The following is a 21,215-nucleotide window of genomic DNA, read 5'->3' as shown; positions in this document are numbered from 1 at the left end:
GAGCCCTGTGTTGGGGGCTCCCTGCTCGGTGGGGAGCCTGCTACTTCCCGTGCCCTTCCTCTGCTCATGCCCTCTCTCTCTCTCATTCTCTCAAATAAATAAATAAAATATTAGAAAAACAAACAAACAAAAAAACAAAAAAATCTCTCACTTGAACATAGGAAATGAAAGAAAGGCTAGATTAACAATCTATGTTATATAAATGTGCTAACACACTGCCTGTCTAAACGGGAAGAAGCATGATTTTTAAGTTTATTCACATCTACTTGTTTAAAGTTATTTTTCTAATTAAATATGTTCCCCTTCAGCAAGAATTCTTTGAACGCCTCTATGTCATGTACACAATTGGATATTCTGTCTCCTTCAGTTCCTTGGCTGTGGCTATTGTCATCATTGGCTACTTCAGGTGAGTGATTCCTAATCCCTTTCTCCATGAAGGGACAGGTTCTGTGTCCTATGCATAGAAGATGTGAGGTCTCACAATTTTTGGCCCAGATACTTTTCCCAGCACAAGTTTTTGAATTCAGCCTAGTGTTATAATATTATTTGGCTTTGAAAATTTATTTTTCATGAGGAAATTCAGGGTTTTTATTGTTGGTGTTTAAAAGCTAAAAGAAAAATCTTTAAAAACATCAAAGCACTATGAAACCATTAAGCCTATAGATCTGCACTACAGTCTGTTTGTCTGCAAAGTGTTACTGGGTAGAGCAGAATGAGCTGCAAAAATTTTCATTCATATTGCAAAGACTTCATTTTTCCCAAATGAGTTTGGTGCCATTGGACAGAAATTCATTTTAAATAATCCCCCAAATGATCTGATATTATACCTAAAGAAGTCATATTTATTGCTTCTGTTATGGTTTATTTTTTATCCACTGAAACTTTTGCCCAATTCAATTTGGTATAAATCAGGACAAAATTTTGAGCACCAATATGGAGATAAAGCAGTACATAACATGTATGGGAAATGTATACTCATGATGCTTGCACCTGGTTTGTGATACACATAACTAAGAAAACAATTAGTATATAGTGTGAGAAATGGTATGATTCAGGTGGTGTATGGTAATTGGGAAGGCAGAGTAAGGGGATGAAGTGAAATTTCAAAAGATGCATGACTATAAATAAGATATATCTCAAAGAGAATACCAGGGGACAGAATTCCAAACCCAAGTTTAGATCAAAGCATGGAATATTTGAGAATTCAGAGTTTTGGTGCATATGAGAGATGGGCAGTGAGATTGTGGGTTATATGAAGAAATCTGAACTTTACCCTAAGAGTGATGAAGAACCACTGAAGGAGTTTAAGCAGAAGCAAGACATGAAAGGTCACTTGTGAGGTGGAGTGTAAGTTGGTGGGAAGCATGATAGGAAGCCCATTTGGAAGAGGCTGTTAGAGTAACTCAGGAAAGGAAGATGGTGGCCTGACCAGGGGCAGTGGATTGAGGATTGGATAGAAATGGAAGGTCTTGAGCTATAGTAATTAAGGCAAGAACATTTTAAGACTTCAGGGTTAAACTTCAGGGAAAAAGAATGAGGCTAGATGACCAAAGAGGCTAAAACTGACTAGGTAAGAGAGGGAGACTTCCTAGAACACATTGACATGTGAACTGATATTTCAATGATGAGAAGGAATTTAGTATATTCCAGATGATGGGAACAGAATGTGCAAAACTCAGAGGCAGAAAGGAGCAGGGTAGACTCTGGGAACATTGAAGAATCCCATGAGAATGCAACATTTGGAGCATAGGGTGGAGTGGCCATAGAGGGATGACTAGGAAGAAACTAGATTTTGCAGCACTGTGTTTTGCAGGTCTTTGTCAAAGGCTTTGAATTTTATCTTGTAAGGGTAGAGAATAGGGAGCTAATGAAGTTTTTAAAGTAGAAGGGAAACACAGATTTGTGGATTATGTTGGGGTTCCTCAAAACAGTTTCATGAAATTGGCTTGGCAGTATTATCTCATTTTACAGACCTAAGAACCTAAAGTTCAGTGTCCAAGGTCACAAGGTCATAGGTAGTACAGCTGGAAACAGAACCTCATCTTCTAATTCCGATCCAGAGTTCATTCCATTATACTAAATGTAGCTCTGGTTGTTCAGAATAATAGATGAATATTTATGAGAAAAAAATTTTTACATAAAATTTCAGGAGGATACAAATCACTACGTAGTAATTCTTCAATTTACATAGTAATTTATCACTCTATTTAACAAATTCTTTCTATATAATACTTTTATGTAATTACTAAACTGTACAGCATAACATTACACAAAAATTTCAGATACTCTTCTGTTTTACACAACAAAATGCTTTTTTATTAGAATAGTAGAGAGTGTTGAGTCTTCTAAAAGTCAATACCCACTTGTATACTGTGATGGCACTATTCGTGGTCAATAATTTCCACAGATACCTGATAACCTATCTGGTCAAATCCTGCTCATTTGTGAACACACTCCCCAGAAGGAATTGACCAATGAGGAGGACTGTCTGAGTACAATGGACATGCATGCGTGTCCCTAACATACAAACAAAATATTTCTGAAATGTCTAAATTTAGCTCATTCTCAGTTGGCTTATCCCTACTATATTATGAAATGTAAAGATGTATTATTGGATTAAAATTTTTTTCTTACTTTCTTATACTTGTGCACTTTGTCCTTTCTGGAAGAGTAGTAATAGAGTGATCTTTGTACAGGAAAGTTGTATTGTCTTGCAGTCAAGCAATGGTAGAGCTGGGCTAGATTCTGCAACCTTTTCTTAGTGTATTTTCCCATTAAACTGAAGAAAAGATCTCTTCTGGAGTTAAATTTTTGTACAGGAAATTAGTAATGCTATATCTTCTTCTGTGTATGTTATGACTTAACTTGTGTCTAAGATTCTTTTATAAACGCAAAACTTTTTGTTAAAGCTTTTGTGTTAAAGTAAGCTTGTTTACTCTTTAACATTACTAGGACATAAAGTTGTGTAATGTTATCAAAATATTTTAGTTTTTCTTGTAGCATATGTGTTGAAAATGTGAAAGCTCCATTTTTTAAAAAAGATTTTATTTATTTATTTGAGAGAGAGTGAGGGAGAGAGAGAGATTGAGAGTGCATAAGCAGGGGGAGAGGGCAGACTCCCCACTGGGCAGGGAGTCCAATGTGGGACTCCATCTAGGACCCTGGGATCATGACCTGAGCAGTAGGTAGACACTTAACTGACTGACTTACCCAGGCATCCCTGAAAGCTCCGTTTTTAATAATGTTTATCCCTTTTCAAAATGATTCTCCATTAGTCATTTATTACTGTAATATATATTTTAGTATAATGCTTTAGTATAATATAGCATAATAGTTAACTCTGCAAAATCAAGATAAACATCGTAGTAGATCAAGTTAAATTTGAAATTATTTCTCAAAAAGTTACATTTTAGTTCTTGATCCCAGTTGTTTCAACTGGAAGTAGATAGTAATGGGTTTCTGTCTTTGTTCAGGCTTACCATATTTTCTTCTTTTTTGGAGGAGAGTATGGACTTGTTTTGTATTGAGTATGGACTTGTATGTATTTTCTTTCCCTATGTCTAATTTCACCCAAATCTAAGTACTGAATATTTTCTTTCCATAGACGATTACATTGCACAAGGAACTATATCCACATGCACTTGTTTGTGTCTTTCATGCTGAGAGCTGTAAGCATCTTTGTCAAGGATAAAGTGGTCCATGCTCACATAGGAGTCAAGGAGCTGCAGTCCCTGTTGATGCAGGATGACCTACAAAGTTCCATAGAAATGCCTTCTGTGGACAAGTCACAATATGTAAGTGTTTTCACCACTTTCTCTCATGATTGATTCCTGTAACATTATGGACAAGTGAAATTTTACAGTCCACTAAATATTAACTTGTTTTGGCTTATGCAATCTCTGAATTAACCAAGCTAGATGACTAATTTATATAATGATATTTACTACCTCAATTCTATCCTTAAGCTTTACACTTAATTACTCATCATCCTAGACTATTAAAAGTCTTGAGCTCTTTCTGTAAGAACATTCTGGAATGGAAACTTCAAAAATCATATGACCGGAGTGCATTTGATGTATGGCTCATAACTAGCTGTCATGGCTTGCCTTGTTCAGAAGTAAAAAGCCCACTTGCAAAACCAGAAGTGTGTTGTTTAAAAGCCCATGACATTTACTTTATTGTAGATTCACGCTTGTTCTAATATAAGATTCCGGGGTACTTGATTCTGCTCTGAAATGTCCTGGTGTAACTTAGTAAATAGAATCACTGAATAATTCAGTTAATTAAATCACTGACGCACATATCTGGGAATTAAGTGTAATAGATTATATGTTTTGATGGTTTGAATTAATGCCCTTTCTGTGGCTTTGGCTTTTGCCCTGTAACTTTGTAGTCCCTGCTGATTCTGATTCTGGGCTGGTTTTTGTGACTTGTTTTATCCAATAGAATAGAAGTGGGAGTGATAGTGTGGCAGTGAGGGGTAGAGCTCTGGGAGTGAGCGCTCAAGATTAGCAGAGGCTGGCCTAGATCAACAGAGTCACCTAGCCAATGCATGGGTTCATAAGATGTAGTAAATGCTTATTATTTTAGCCATGGACTTTTGGGGCAGAAAAAAGATGAGAATAAAATAGTTATGGTAGAATAATGGTTAGTATTTCTTCTTTATGCTTTTCTGTACTTTCCTAATTTTCTCTGGCGATCAAGTATTATTTTCATAAACAGGAAAAAATCAAGGAAAAGTGATTTTTTGATAACTTCTAAAGGAAAACTTATTTTAAAAATAGAATTGAGTTGATAGTTTTAGAGATGCTGTCTTAAAATAACTTTGTTCTGGTCTCATTCAACAGTCTTGGCTTGCCTACATACAGGAAACAGATCATAAAAAAGAAATACAGAACTACTTTTTCATGGTCTGATGTTTTATGTAGTATAATTGAGTTCTAATATGATGCAATTCTGGTTTACTTGTAACAGATTGGGTGCAAGATTGCTGTTATTATGTTCATTTACTTCTTGGCTACAAATTACTATTGGATCTTGGTGGAAGGTCTCTACCTGCATAGTCTAATCTTTGTGGCATTCTTTTCGGACACCAAATACCTGTGGGGCTTCATCTTGATAGGCTGGGGTAAGGTATTTATATCCCTTTTCTCTTTAAACTGTATTATTGATTTATCTTAAACCTACTGATGTGAGAGACAAAAAGAAAAGAAAAAATTAAATGTCCTTACTACGTACAGCCCATTGACAAGCACTGGAAAGAAGAGTGACATTCCTCTAGGATCTCAGGTGCCTCAATGTTGACACTTTGCTAAGGGCAAAAGGCAATCTTAGCTTAACATTATGCTGACCTCCAAGATCCAGTAAGTCTTCTTTAACATATAAAAATTCCTTTGGAAACTTCCTTTATCTCTACCCATCAGGTACATGTTAGCAATCATCCTCCTAGCATATGGCCCACTGACACACATCTGAAGTGTCACAGAACTGAGCTTTTACTATATGGTAAAAAGCGACCTTTTCTTAACAATAGCTAGCTCCCACAGGGTCCTGGAAACCTTGTTTCCAAAATTCCTTAGGGACTTATGATGGCATTAACCCCCTCCCAACTTGAAAGTATACAGTCACATGCCCATCACAACCCAAGTGCCACTCTTTCTGCCCACGGTCCTGTCCCCTTGCTTTAGTAAAACCACCTTTTGTACCAAACACAACTCAAGAATTCTTTCTTGACTTTGTTCTGAATACTCAGCATTTTCCTGTATCATGTATCCTTAACATACTTTCAGCCATTTTCCTGAAATCTCTCCATCTTACCTTTATATCTTCTTTCTCTTCCACTGTTCATTGGGCAAGATTATTAAGATCAAGTCTCAAATTCTCCCAATAGTAACAAACTTACCATCTTTAACTTATGGTTAGTGTTCTTAGGTCAGATTCTTGAGAGAATTCTTGGGTGGAAATATAAAAGAACACATTGTTCACCATACACATTTAGAACTGCTATGCTCATTTCTTATGTCAATGTCCTGATTTGGCAATAATTTCATCTTAAATGTTTTGATATTTAAATTTCTAAGCTATAGTAATGAATGTTGATTTGCATTTTTAGATTATATGAAATTCCATAAAGGAATTTATAAGATCATCTTGACTGCATTTAAAGATACAAATTACCAACTAATTATGCAGACTTATCATGTCTTTTGGAAGGAAACAATGCAAATTACTTTCTGCAAAAGTACTTTAAAAAAAAGAGGATATTTATCTCACATTCCAAAAATGCCTTCTCAGCACTACACTGGACTAGGCACTAACTCAACAGGACATGGGGAAAAGGATGTTGCTTGTTCAAATTTAAAAGAAATTGAAACTCACATGTAGTTACAATTAAGAAGCCTCATGATGGACAATTGCAGATCTCTATTGTTATTTTAATACCCACATTATAAGGTGCTCAGCATAGTAAAAGAATTAACTGAGCAGCTCAAGATTAAATTTGAAGGACTTTTTTTTCTCCTCCAAAGTAAGATTTCCTTGCTTGTTTGGCTTTAATATTTTTTTTTAACATTTGAAAATGTGAAGTAGGGAATATTGAATTTCCTGCTAGTTAATGAATAACTAGCAAGTCTATTTTTAAGAAAACAAAGGGTCTATTTCCTATGACATTTCATTTATTATGAAATGATTATTGTGAATAAAACTTTATTTCTGAAGGCGGGTTGTCTTTTTTAAAGCTTTCCCTTTGACTAGCAGTTGCTAAAAAAAAAATAAAAATGAAAAGGATATTTTACTTTTTAGGTACTTTGGAGATTTCTTCACCACTGGTCATACATAATAAATTCCTTTTTTTCCTCTATGTCCTTACTGATTTGATAGCCAACTCCCCCGGAACTCTTACTTGGTCTCTATTGATGTGATTTGAAGTGAAGTTCCCGAGTGAATGGTCAAGAAAGAATTCTTGAGACATTATTAGGTGCAAAAGGATGCTTTTATGAAAACTCCAGAAGAGGACCAATGGGCAGAAAGAACTGTTTTGTGATTGTGAAGTGCAATTGATTCTATACTTTGGAGGTGGGGGAAGTAAAGACAAAGGAAGTTTCCAAAAGGATTTTCATATGCTAAATAAGACTTATAGGATGGGGGTGGGAGGTGCCTGGGTGGCTTAGTGGGTTAAGCCTTTGCCTTTGGCTCAGGTCATGATCCTAGAGAAGAGACCTTGCTTGGATTCCTTTGTTACTCATTGGACCCAATCATGATAACGTTAAACTCTCTTCAGCTAAATAAATAGAGCTTTATTATTCCCATTATAGTGATGTGAAGCTATAATATTTACATTGATTTTGCTGATTCTTAAGAATAAATTGGATGGAAGGAAATTACAATCTAAAGAGGAGAAGATGGCATATCTGAGCATTAGTAAATTGAAGGCAAATGTTTAAAATAACTTTTTACGCATCTTCATCACAAAACAAATGTATGGAGGAGTAAAGACCAATTCTAATGATGACTCTGTTTTTCTTTCAATCAACCATGTTACTTTTCCCTCTTCTTGCCTCACTTCTCATAAATAAGGCACTTGATTGCTTGGTTCCAAGCATGCATTATTTTTTCCATATATTTAATTTAATATTTGAAAGGTATCAGTCTTATTTCTTTATCCTTAATGTGGTAATTTGCCTCTATATTAACAACCATTCTTAATTTTCAGCTCTCAGATAAGATGCCAGAATGTATGTATTATCATATAAGATCACCTACCCTGATTATACTGTGTAGTCATGTCTCTGTTGCCAAGTTTTCCTATAGAATATTTTCATATGCTGTAGTCTCTGAAGATAATCAGGAGATGCTACATGTCCAGTTTCATTATCTCTGTATCAGGTGATCTCAATTCAGCAACTATTTTTTGATTATCCAGTTGGCAGTAATGTAATTGAAACACAGAGATATGTGTTGAAGTCTCTGCACACAATAAGCATGCAGTCTGACCCAGTAGGTTATTTTGTTTTGTGTTTGCCTATTCTGATCATCCATATTATATTCAAAATATTTGATTTATAAGATCTGTTCTTCAAAAAATTATTTAGGATAGTCAATATAATACCCTTATACAATTAAAAATCTTCCATTGGCTTCAAGCAAATTTAAAAACTTAGGAAAGCTATTTCTCTCTTCCCTTATGATTTTTAATGCCATTACTAGTTTTACTGAAGGTAGAGTCAATAAACAATTAGAGTCAATTACAGTCAATAAAATTCGAGTCAATAACAATTAGAGTCAATAAAAGATCGATATTTTAGCCCTACTTTTATGAAAGATACAGAATTTGAATCTCTCTGCTTATCATTTTTCCCCAAACTTTTTAGATGTGTTTTGGGGTTTTATTCCTAACCATTTAAGATTATATAAATTATTACCTCTTTAAAATAAAACAAATTATAGTCACATTTAGATTTGTATTTTTAGCAGTTATGTAGATTTATCTCACTGAGTTCACCTGGTTTCAAGATTTCACTTCATCTCCATCAATTTGGTCTTTCATAGTTTCTGCCCACTGGCCATATTTAATTCAGTAAACATTTTCTTTTTTATTGTAGCTCTTCTGTTTTAGACTGGTCCTTTCCCACAATGCCTTACTCTATTCTTCTAGAGCATTTATTTTGGATTATAAATTAGGTACATATTTAAATTTCCTTTTGTTTCCTGTAGCAATTCCATCTCAGGAGGAGGTAGCTCTTCTAAAGTTTCATAAATAGACCCTCTTGTTTGTAGCAATGAAAGACTTTCAAAGACTTTGCAATTTTCCTGAAAGAGAGATATACTCCTTCAGTATTAGCTTAGAGAGTTGAGAACAATACTGCCAAAATCATATAGAGTTACTTCTGGGTTCCTTAAAGGATGAAACATAGGTGATGGGTATTGACTCCAGCATTCTATGATGAGTAGTGAGGGAACTGGAAGCATAACCTAGAGTTTCGTGTCTGAGCAGTCAATACAGATGGATTCCTAGGGGAATCAAGGTTTCTGGTTGGTAAGATCCTGTATGTGTTTAGCAAAGCTAGGCATCCTATGTTATGATGGGTGTCTACTTTTTAGGTCTAACTTTACACTTTATGATTTTACAATACTACAGTAGGACCACAGGAAGAGGGTAAGGCTAAGGTATGGTTCTTTGAAGCTTCTGAAATATCCAAAACAAGACGAAACTACATAAACCAAGGTGAGAAGATCCCATTTATAATTTTTGACTTCAGAGCATTTCTGTTTTATGCAGTTGGCTGCTGCTAAGTTTTTATGTGAAGGAAGGGTTTAATTGCTAACACATTTTAGCTACTATTAGTTAGTCCAAAATTTCATTTTAAAGAAGAGTAGTAATGGAACCACACTAGAACCCACATCTGTTTATTTTTAGTCTAAAGATTGCATCCCTCTCAGAGTCACTTATTTATACTGACATTTTATGAAGATAACTGAGTTCTCAAGGTAAATGCATTTATTGAGTAACATTCAAATTTATATTAAATTTACTCAAATTAATATTTAAATTAAAAATAACATCTAAACTTCAAATATTTATGTGTTCTCAATTATTTAATAATATGATACTAATATTGGTGATCAAAAATCCTTAAGGGATACCTGGGTGGCTCAGTCAATAAGTGTCTGCCTTTGGTTCAGATCATGATCCCAGGGTCCTGGGATTGAGCCCCACATGGGGCTCCCTGCTTAGTGGGAAGCCTGCTTCTCCCTCTTCCACTCCCCCTGCTTGTATTTCCTCTTTTGCTGTGTGTCTCTGTCAAATGAATAAATAAAATCTTAAAAAAAAATCTTTAAATCCCAGAGTGGTTTCAGTTCTTTTTTATCCATGGTTGCCTCTGTGCTAGTTTTGTGAGTGGAAGTCTTCCAAGATGATGAGAAAAGTAATTTCATTAAGACATGGTATCTGATATAAGGTATTTGTTATGATTATCATCTAAAACAGAATTCCAACTCAAGGACTATTGATCAATGTGTATAGAACACCACGCAGGAAATTGCTTGATTGGGAGATTGTAAAGGAAGCAAAAGATAAAGACCTATAAATGAGAAAATGTGAAAATTCTGATCAAGACTAAAGATAGTCGAAGCAGCAGAAGAGTAAAGGGAGATGCATCAGGACTTTTTGAACCACTATATCGGAAGGAACTCTACTGCATTATACAACATCATTCTTGCTTTTTCTTCATAATGCTGATTGATAACCAAAGTTATGTTATTAGTTTTGCATCTCCTTCCAGCATATGCTTCAGAAAAATAGGGATATTGCTGGTTTATTGTTTTATCTTCTGAAAGTAGAGCAATCCTTGACACATACATAGGCACTTAATAAATGGTTATGGGATAGATGGAAGGATGGACAGATAGGTAGGTGGATAGATACAGAGATGGATAGAAAGATAGATAAAATATGTGAACTGAACTTAAGGAATAAATAGAATTGGGTATATCTATTTTTTAAAATATTTTATTTATTTACTTGTCATAGAGAGAAAGAGAGAGAATGAGCACAAGCAGGGAGCAGCAGCCAGGGGAGAAACAGGCTCCCCATTGAGCAATGAATCCTGATGTGAGACTCAATTCTAGGACTCTAGGACCATGACCTGAGCTGAAGGCAGACACTTAACCAACTGGACATACCCCGGCATCCCTAAGTAGATCTATTTTGACAAAAACAATTTCCAATTCTCATGGAATTTGAACATTTTTCAAATGGTGTTTGAAATTCAGATGTTCTAGCAAACAAATAAAATTTGAACATGGAATCATAAAATCTAATAGCCACACAGGCAGGCTGAGGTTAAATTCAATTAGATGATCACTGAGGAGGCCAAAAAATTTTCTATTGCAGGGTATCATCTTATTTTCACTTTTAATAGCATTTTCCTACATCTGAATCTATTCTTTTTTACTTTTTGCTAAAAAAAGATTATTTGAAAAATTGAAAGTGTGTTTTTAAAAGGAAAATTTAATATGGTGTTTAGTAAAAAATGTTCTAAGTTAGATTAAAAATTTTCTCTCTCTTTTAAGGTGCTTCTTAACTTTTGCAATGTTTCCATGATGCTCTCTCTTTCCTTTCTTTTAACCACTTTCATAAATTCCACAGAATGAGAAGTTGCCCATTAAATCCTTTAGTCCTATTTTGTTGTGTTCCACAGAAGCTATGATTTTTTGATTTTTTTTGTGTGTGTGCTGTCAGAGTCTTATCAACGATAACATGAACTGAACAGTCAGCCTTTACCATAGGTGGCCTTTTCAGGCTTGTGGAAAGTCAGTGTAATAGATCTGATGTTACAGGCTCACAAGGTATTTAACATTTATGAGGAATACATATCTCACACTGAAATCACCAGAACCATATAGCGGGCACCCCTTAGTCTAAATGCATGCAAATGTTTGTCTTCAGCCAATATGAACCCCTCAAAAAGAAGAGGCTAAACTGATCAAAACTTCTCAATTTTGTAACTTCTCAATGGCTTGCACTTTTAGAATGGCTAAGTTCTAATTTTTTAAAACGACAGCTTCCCTGCTGCTTCTCATGAAGTCTGTCATGTTTCTTCACTCCTCCTTGAAAGCCTGTAGCTGTCAGGGTGGCAAGAGTCAAGTCCAGTGCTCAAACTGCTGCCTGCTTCTGGCCCCAGTAACTTTTGTCCCCTCCCAGTATAGCTTGAGGGATATATCCCTCAAGAGAAAATTGGGTCAACCTTCAATCTTTAGACTTTTAGGAACAAATGACAGCAATGTACCTGCTCATTTTTTTGAATGGGCAAGATGATAATTAAGTGGAATTTCTTGTTGATATATCAACATTTTTCATATCTGTTTTTCTCTCTCAACTTTCTAAATTTTTAGTTAATTATTTTTAAAGATTTTATTTACTTATTTGACAGAGAGAGAGAGAGATCACAAGTAGGCAGAGAGACAGGTAGAGAGAGATGGGGAAGCAGGCTCCCTGCTGAGCAGATAGCCTGATGTGGAGCTTGAACCCAGGACCCTGAGTACATGATCTGAGCAGAAGGCAGAGGCTTAACCCATTGAGCCACCCAGGCGCCCCTCTCTTTCAACTTGTAATAGTATATTCTTATTTGTGTTGAGTATGAGATTAAAAAATTTCCTTCATCTTAAATATGGTCTCTGAATCCTTTTTTGATTGCAGGGTTCCCAGCAGCATTTGCTGTGGCCTGGGCTGTGGCACGAGCAACTCTGGCTGATGCAAGGTGAGTGAAAAACGAGAGGTAAAGAGAGCACCTCCGATTTTCTCAAGACTCAGTTTTCCTGCCTGGAACTGACACTTGGCTGCTGTTGTTGATCACACGTCCTCCCAGGGATGTCACGTAGGAAATACCTTGATGTGATTGTAGCCTTTGATACATTACCAGTAAGCTAGCCAATCCCAGAGGTCATGGGACAGAAGGACTCACAGACCAGCTTAGGATGCTTGACCTCTTCGGTGTATAATAGCATTTAAAAATATATTGTGAGAAGCAGGGGAAGGGGATGGTTAAGTTATCACAGGATATGATGTAAGCATGTGGAAGGACCACACCACCTGGGTCCCAGGATGGGCAATTTTCAGATCTGTTCTACATCAGCCTTCCCCACTTCATGGTGTGGGTATGAAGCCCAGAGATGAGATTGCAGCAAGGAGACCCACAGACAGAAGGTGCCTTGGGCCAAGGATACACATTTGCTTTTTCATATTTTGAGAAGCAACTATGCCTGGTTGTAGCTGTAGCTTGCTAGTTAGCCTGCTAAACAAATTTGGGTTTTATTTGTGTGTCTTGGGCAAAGGGTATGTGGGATGGGTTTCACCAATCAGTGGCTGAATTAAGATGTTAAGAATATTGAGCACTTCCTGTGTATCAGGGAATATTTTGTGCCTCATATATTTGGTGTATCATGAGTGTTTATTTATTTATTAAGATTTTATTTATTTATTTTAGAAAGATAGAGATGCAGTTGGGGGGAGAGGCAGAGAGAGAAGGGGAGAGAATCTTAAGCTGACTGTAGTTAGCATGGAGCCCAATGCTGGGCTTGATCTCACTGCCTTGAGGTTGTGACATGAGCTGAAACCAAGAATCAGAGGCTTTTTTTTTTTTTTAAAGATTTTATTTATTTATTTGTCAGAGAGAGAGAGAGGGAGAGCGAGCACAGGCAGACAGAGTGGAAGGCAGAGGCAGAGGGAGAAGCAGGCTCCCTGCGGAGCAAGGAGCCCGATGTGGGACTCGATCCCAGGACGCTGGGATCATGACCTGAGCCGAAGGCAGCTGCTTAACCAACTGAGCCACCCAGGTGTCCCAAGAATCAGAGGCTTAACTGATTGGGCCACCCAGGTGCCCCAGGTGTATCATGAATATTTAGTGTCTAGTTGTACTTACGTTTAACATGCATGGGGTCCACTTATTACCTATTTAGTTGAATTTGATGCAAACTATGGGTTTTATCCATCCCATTTTTTTTTTTTTTTTTTTTTTTTTTGGTCTTCTATAGCACAATTAAATGTTTTCAAAAAAGAAAACAAATGCACGTTAGAACTGGAATCCAGCCTCGTGATTTAATAGGTTTTCAAGTAGACTGGGGTTCATTTAAAGAAGCATTTTATTTTTAAAGATTTTATTTATTTATTTATTTGGGATAGAGAGAAACAGAGACAGTGAGAGAGGGCACAAGCGAGGAGGAAAGGGAGAAGCAGGCTCACCGCTGAGCAGGGAGCCCAACATGACAATCCCAGGACCCTGGCATCACAATCTGAGCCCAAGGCAGACACTTTTCCAGCTGAGCCACCCGGGCACCCCTAAAGCAGCATTTTAAAGTATAGGGTAGTGATGCTGGATGATAGTTAAAGATGCTTTTTTAGACTAAGGCAGACCTGAGTTCAAATCTTGGTCCAGCTATTAGTTTTAAGACCACGGGAAACACACATGATCTTTTTGTATGCCCATTTCTTAGTTTAAAGCAGAGATAATAATGTATGAATTACATTAAAATAGACAAAACACAGCACAGAGCTTGGCAGCTAGTAGGCACTAAACGGGAACATGATGAGAAAGGGTTCAGGTGCAAGTAACTCACTGGCCTTTTCTGCTACTTCTTGGTTCTCTGACAACAGATACCCTACCTGACCTCTCTGAGCCTTGGTTTTTTCATTGATCAAATACAGATAAAATGAATATTCACTTCACAAGAGTGTTGTAAATTGAATGAGATATTGTACATAAAATACTATAGGGGTTGGAATAATAAATACTAAATACTTATTAACAAGTATTATTCCTTTAATTATTTCATTAATTTATACCTATGCATAATGTTTGATAAAAAATAATGTTTTTTGTTTATTGTTATTCCATTAGAAAGCAGGACTTATTTTTTCATTAATCTTAACTGATGATATTTATCCTATCAAGTCCATGGAGCCTTGATTCTGCTAAAATTAGAGCTTATAAATGAAGCTGGAGAAGAGATGGGGGCCAGATCTTCCAGACCTTCATAGGTCATACTAGGATTTTCGGCATTTTTTTTTTTTTCAGTGATCATGACAACAAATTTGCATTGTATAAAGATCATTGCCAGGACACTGAGGGAAAATTGGAGAAAAGTCATAATAAAGATGAAGCTAACATTTTTGAATGATACCCACATTCCACACACTTTAAAGGGTTCTGCAAATATTAACTTATTTGCACTTCCTACCAACCCTATGAGACTGAGGCCAGAAAAACTGTACCTCGTATTGCATAGCCACAAATAGTAGAGAAGGAATTTTCTAGACAGTTAGGCTCCAGAGGCACTCAATAACTACTATGGGAAGACTAGAGGTTTCTATTAAGATCACTGGTATTTATTTTCTGTGGAGGAGGAGTGTTGAAGAGGGATTCCTTTTACAGTATCACTGACAGCTGTTCACCCTTCAGTTGCTCAAACACCCCTGATAATGAGGAGTGCATGGTGGACAACGCCCATTGTACACTGGACAGTTTTTCTTACCTTCATTTTATCTACTCTTTGTCCTTCTACCCCTTGTAGTTCTTCCTACTCTCTTGATAAGAAATAGTCCATCACCTGTCTTGGACTTTTCAGTAGTTCACAGTTTTTACTTAGGTATGAGTTCAAGCTTGTGTATTTGTACTGCATGTAAGCATACAGCATTGTCTACTGGCACATGTTTTTCTCATTCACATGATAAAATTATATCCACCTTTCATGGTGTTCAGAAGGGAAAGCCATAGCTACAAGTACTCTACCACTTCAGTGTGTTTCAAAGGTGCTATTTCCCCATGTAAAATCTTCATCAAATTCCTTAGCATTTTGTATGTAGATTCTATAATTAATCTCTTTCTTACATACTATCTTATTTCTCTTGATGTTCATCTATAACTGTCAGATTAAAAAATTATGAGTTACAAATGGGCTGGAGTAAAATTCTCTGTTTTACAATAGAGAACTGTCCAAAACTTGCCGATTAGTTCTTACGGATCTATTTTGCCACTTTCCTCCATTTGCTAAGTGTCTATTGAGCAAAGATAAAGTTTGACTCATGCAAGTTGTGAGTCACTAGGAAATGTGTTTTCTCGTCCATTCGTTAATTGTGGCAGTTTCTCTCAGTCAAGGCCTTCCCATTTGTAAAATGGGAATATTCGTGGCTGTGAGTAAGATTGAGTCTGCTGGGGGTAGATTTGAAAATCCAATGAAAGCCCATTGATGAAAAGACTTTGTAAACTCCAGCTTCTATACAAACATTAGGTTAATAGTTGAGGGTTAATATTATCAACAGTATCATCATTGCTATATGTGTACAATGATACTGGAAATGTCAAAGAAAACTTAGAGTGTCTGATATTTGATTTCTTGGGGGGTGGGTTGTGTCAGTAAAGAGGTACTAGATAATGCTAAATACTTTTACCTGAGATGTGGAACCATAAAACTTACATTTGACGTTTTAGAGAAAGTAAATCCTAAGGCATTTTTTGGTTTAATCCCTCATTTGCCAGATGAATAAAATGAGACCCAGAGATATCAGGTTGCATTTTCACAGCCTGTAGCAGTTTTGACTCATTCATCCATTCAACAGATATTCCAAGCCTTGAGCACAGAATGCAAGCAAGTATATTCACAAACGCACTTTATATTGAATTAGATAATTAGTTTTCTTAGTTATGTTGTATTATTTCTTGAAAATTATGAACTAAATAATAAACCATTAATAGTCATGTATTTTCAAGGAAAAATTATTATTTTTTAAGGAAAAAAGTTTATTTTTGAGCTACATAATATTTAAAAAATGCAACTGATATTGAATATTTCTTTAAAACAGTTGAGTTAATGTAAAAAAATTAAAGGTGTTAGATCATGTTGACTCCTCTGTGCAAAACATTTATTCATACCAACTCAGAATAAAATCTTGAATTCTATAGTGCCCTGATCTGAGCAGGATAATTGGGTTAAGGGGTCATTTTATATTTATTTTGCATATAAAATAAAACTGTATTATCATATACATAGCATGATTTCAAAATTGCCTTAATTTGATTTTTCTTAGAATTCATCTTCTCTCTAGATAGAGAGTTTTTGAGGGCTTTCTTGCAAGTAATCTGACCTACATATAGTCCTCTGTCACAAAGTTCGAGCTTGGAGCATCTCCAAAGGACAGGTGGGGTCTCTGCTCCTATCTCTTACACTTGAGATCCTTCTTTTTCTGATCTGGACTTTCAAAGCTAGAACTCTGATTTTCTCTGCATCCTGGCCATTTAGAGGTAAGCAAATCAGATCCAGTTTTGAAGACATTCTAGGTGACATTGAAGTCTTACAGTTCTGAAATTCTATCAAAAGTTATTTGACTTAGGTAGGGTAAGAAAGTTGAAAAGTTTTGATTGGACAAATGAGCTTATAAAGTGAGTATTTTTGTTTCTCCTTTTACTTGCCAAAGTGAAACACCCTATATGATACCTCATTACCTTTTCCCTGCTCATGCAAAGGAAATGGAATGATGGCAGGAAAGGCGGGTCCTGTAATGCAAAGGACCAAGACAAGATAACCTCTATCATTTCTAGGAAATCTGCATGGGTCTCAGAGCTTCTGTACTTCCTCTTCTCAGAATGTGAGTTATGGACACAATGCAGTGTTCATTTCACTGGATTCCTCCTGCAGAACATGCATTTCCTATTCCCAATCTTGGCTTTAGAGAGTTTCTACTTTCTAGGCAGAACTGGGTGCCTCATCCTTACCTTTCAGAACTGCATTTTTACTGACATTCATTTCTGCATTTTCTAGAGCGTTAAAATTACATCTACAAAGTCTGAATAGAGGGTAGTTTCTGAGCTGGGTTAACAAACACAGTGTGAGCTGGGATAGGAAAGAGTTAATGAAAAACAAGGATTGATAGTGTTTTCCTTTAAAAAAAAATTCTGAAATCTCAGTTGCCTTTCATATCAAAGGGCAAATTTGAAGCTTGGACATTGAAAACTATTAAAGTCAAGTTTTTTCTGTTTTTAGAGGTAGCTGGTTTTGGCCTATTTCCAAATATAAGTATTTCGCCAACCTGGAATTGTGCAATTGAGTCGTAATGTTTTAGGAGACACAATGATGAAATGTTACTGAGGGAAAGAAAGAGGATTGTGAAGATATTACCAAATGCCAAAGCAAAAAGAAAGTTTACAGAATCTAGGAGTCTCATAGCTAGAATTGAATCGGTATTCAACTTATATTAATACAATCATATATGCCACTTTCTTTTTTTCTTTTTTTTTAAAAATTTTTTCAATTTATTTATTTTCAGATATGCCACTTTCTATATAGTAGAGAATATTTTTAGGATAATGTGATAGACGTGCTGCACTACTCAGGAACACTCTTTTATCCTTGTCTGGTTGAATAATGTGAAGCATAGATGCGTGCAAAGAATGCTAGGAAATGTTTAATAACATGCAAATGCAAAATTTCCCTGTCTTTGATATTTCCATGTTATGCCAACTTCAAGTCCATTGACTTTGCAGATTTCAATGTGGTGGGACCTGAATTACATTTTGGTTTTGAGGTCTAGTTGATTCCACTGTGAGACATCCTTCCAATGGAATGCTGTCCTACTGAGCTGTCTTGGTACTGATATGGAAAGAAATAAAAAATATACTATGAAAAGGAAAGAGCCAGTTGCTGAATGGAGTATACATTGCATTTTTTTGTAGGGTAGGGGAAAATAAGATGATAATATTTTTATCTGTATATCCATAAGAAAACACTAGAAGCATGTAAAATAAAGTAATAAAAGATGTTACGTAACATCACCTATACAAAGAGACACAGGGCCGAGGAAGATAGGAACATGGGAAGGACTGAGATGTCTCCATGGCTGTCTTTTTATACAGTTTGATTTTTGAAATGAGAATATTAAATATTCTATATGAAAATATTAAAATGTAAAAACACGTAGTCATTATCTATGTCCTGAAAGTGTTTTACCTTCAAGGAATAATTGAAATAGCTTTCTGTTATCCAGAATTTATTCATTAATTTAAAAGTAACTTCTTGATAAGTTTATCATCTAGAATTAAAAAATTACAATTATATCCCTAAAGTTTCTTTATAAAATTTCATTTATTATCCCCACAATCAATGCTAGATTTTGTCTAAGGAGAAAGAAATGGAGGATTTTATTTATATATCTTCAAAGTATTATGTATCTTCAAAGTTTAAAGCTACATTACAGTTTCAAGTGGAACTAATTTTTCTCAGTACTGTTGCATTTATTTCAGTGTAAAAACGACATAATAAACCAGGTTGAGTGAGATTGAGTCAAACTTACCTTGAATTCAGTTCAATCTAACAAATATTTTTGATTATCTATATGCTTCGTATTATTTTAGGCACTTAAAATACATCAGAAAATAAGAACAATGATCCTTGTTCATGCGGAAACTAAATTCTAGCTGGGGTGGGAGTGAAGCAGAAGATAAACATAACAAATAGGTAAATTACATAGTGTTTTTATTAAGTAATGCTAAAAATGAACTTTTAAAGTTAAAGATAAAATCATGGATTTTATGCAGATATAAAATGAGCACTTGTCAAAGATTTTTTTTTAAACTCCCTAATTATTGAAGGAACCAGATGTTATAACTTGTTCAGAGAAGAAATAAAGAAATCACATGCATGTGTTTAGCAAAATGAACCCTGAAATAAATTTATAAATACTTGCAACAATTCATAAGGCATTTATAAGGCAACGATCAGTCACATTTCATTGAACACAACTAGTTTTCATTTCTAAGCACAAAAATCATTTGCATCTAGTTTTCTGTTGCATTTCTACCAACAAGAATCATTTGCATTACTGTCAGCTTTTTATTGCATTTTGATGGTAAGAATGATTTGCATTATTGTCAGTATTCTATAGCATGTGGAAGTATAGCATAAAATTGGTGGAGCTTCTGGAAGTAAGAGGACTTTATCTTCCCTGTGATAAGAAAAATGAAGTATCAGGTGCACCCCATTTATTTACTTACTTATTTATTTAAGATTATTTCAGAGAGAGAGAGAGAGAATGGGGAGGGAAGGGCGGAGGGAGAGGAAGCGGGGAAGAAGACTCTTTACTGGTCATGGAGCCTGACATGGGGATCTATCCCACAACCCCAAGATCATGACCTGAGCCCAAACCAAGAGTTGGACTTTCAACCAACTGAGGCACTCAGGTGCCTCCATGTGCACCACATTTATGTATTTATGTATTTATTTATTTTTATTATGTTAGTCACCATCATTCATTTTTGATGTAGTGTTCCATGATTGTTTGCATATAACACCCAGTGCTCCATGCAATATGTGCCCTCCTTAATACCCACCACTAGCTAACCCATCCCTCCACTCTCCTCCCTTCAATTTGTTTCTTAGGGTCTCTCATGGTTTGCTTCCCCCGCTCCGATTTCCCTGCCTCATTTTTCCCTTCCTTCTCCTAACGTCTTCCATGCTGTTCCTTACATTCCACAAATAAGTGAAACCATATGATAACTGACTTTCTCTGGGACTTATTTCACCTAGAATAATCTCCTCCAGTCCCATCTATATTGATGTAAAAGTTGGATATTCATCCATCCTGATGTCTGAGTAATATTCCATTGTATTATGAACCACATCTTCTTTATCTATTTGTCTATTGAAGGGGATCTCAGATCTTTCCACAGTTTGGCTATTGTGAACATTGCTATGAACATTGGGATGCATATGGGTCTTCTTTTCACTACATCTGTGTCTTTGGGGTAAATATCCAGTAGTGCAATTGCTGGGTCATAGGTAGCTCTATTTTTAATTTTTTGAGGAACCTCCACACTGTTTTCCAAAGTGGATGTACCAACTTTCATTCCCACCAACAGTATAAGAGGGTTTCCCTTTCTCCACAACCTCTCTAACATTTGTCATTTTTTGATTTGTCAATTTTTGCTATTCTAACTGGTATAAGGTGGTATCTCAATGTGATTTTGATATGAATTTACCTGATGGCTAATGATAATGAAACTTTTTTCATGTGTCTTCTTTTGAATACTATCTCTACATGTCTTCTGCCCATTTTTTGACTTGATTATTAGTTTTTTGGGTGAGTATGAGAATTCTTTCCAGACCTTGGATACCAGCCTCTTGTCTGTAGTGTCTTTTGCAAATATCTTCTCCTGTTCTGTGGGTTGCCTCTTTGTTTTGTTGACTGTTTCCTTTGCTGTGCAGAAGACTTTTGTCTTGATGAAGTCCCAAAAGTTCATTTTTGCTTTTGTTTCCCTTGCCTTTGGAGACATGTCTTGAAAGAAGTTGCTGTGGCCAATGTCGAAGAGGTTACTGCCTACATTCTTCTCTAGGATTTTGATGGATTCCTTTCCCATTCAGGTCTTTCATCCATTTTGAGTTTATCTTTGTGTATGGTGTAAGAGAATGGTCCAGTTTCATTCTTCTGTATATGGCTGTCTAATTTTCCCAGCACCATTTACTGAAGAGACTATCTTTTTTCCATTGTATATTTTTTCCTTCTTCTTTTGGAGATTATTTGACCATAGAGTTGAGGGTCCATACCTGGGCTCTCCAGTCTGTTCCATTGGTCTATGTATTTGTTTTTGTGCCAGTACCATGCTGTCTTGGTGATCATAGCTCTGTAATATAGCTTGAAGTCAGACAATGCGATGCCCCCACCTTTGTTTTTC

At 35.8% G+C, this 21,215-nt stretch overlaps 1 protein-coding gene across 2 annotated transcripts in view; it reads left to right on the top strand.

Annotated features, from left to right (window-relative positions):
* Window positions 1-21,215, top strand: part of PTH2R (parathyroid hormone 2 receptor) — an 86,033-nt gene that overhangs the window by 43,321 nt on the left and 21,497 nt on the right. For both annotated transcript variants that reach the window (XM_059168991.1, XM_059168992.1), the window contains 4 exons: window positions 309-406; window positions 3,605-3,794; window positions 4,975-5,128; window positions 12,197-12,257. In XM_059168991.1, the coding sequence (XP_059024974.1) occupies window positions 309-406; window positions 3,605-3,794; window positions 4,975-5,128; window positions 12,197-12,257 (503 nt within the window). The remainder of the gene's footprint in view (window positions 1-308; window positions 407-3,604; window positions 3,795-4,974; window positions 5,129-12,196; window positions 12,258-21,215) is intronic.

This window comes from Mustela lutreola, chromosome 3 (assembly GCF_030435805.1).
Source record: "Mustela lutreola isolate mMusLut2 chromosome 3, mMusLut2.pri, whole genome shotgun sequence".
Lineage (NCBI taxonomy): Eukaryota > Metazoa > Chordata > Mammalia > Carnivora > Mustelidae > Mustela > Mustela lutreola.
Note: the sequence above shows the minus strand (reverse complement) of the source record. Positions and strands in the feature narration are given on the sequence as shown.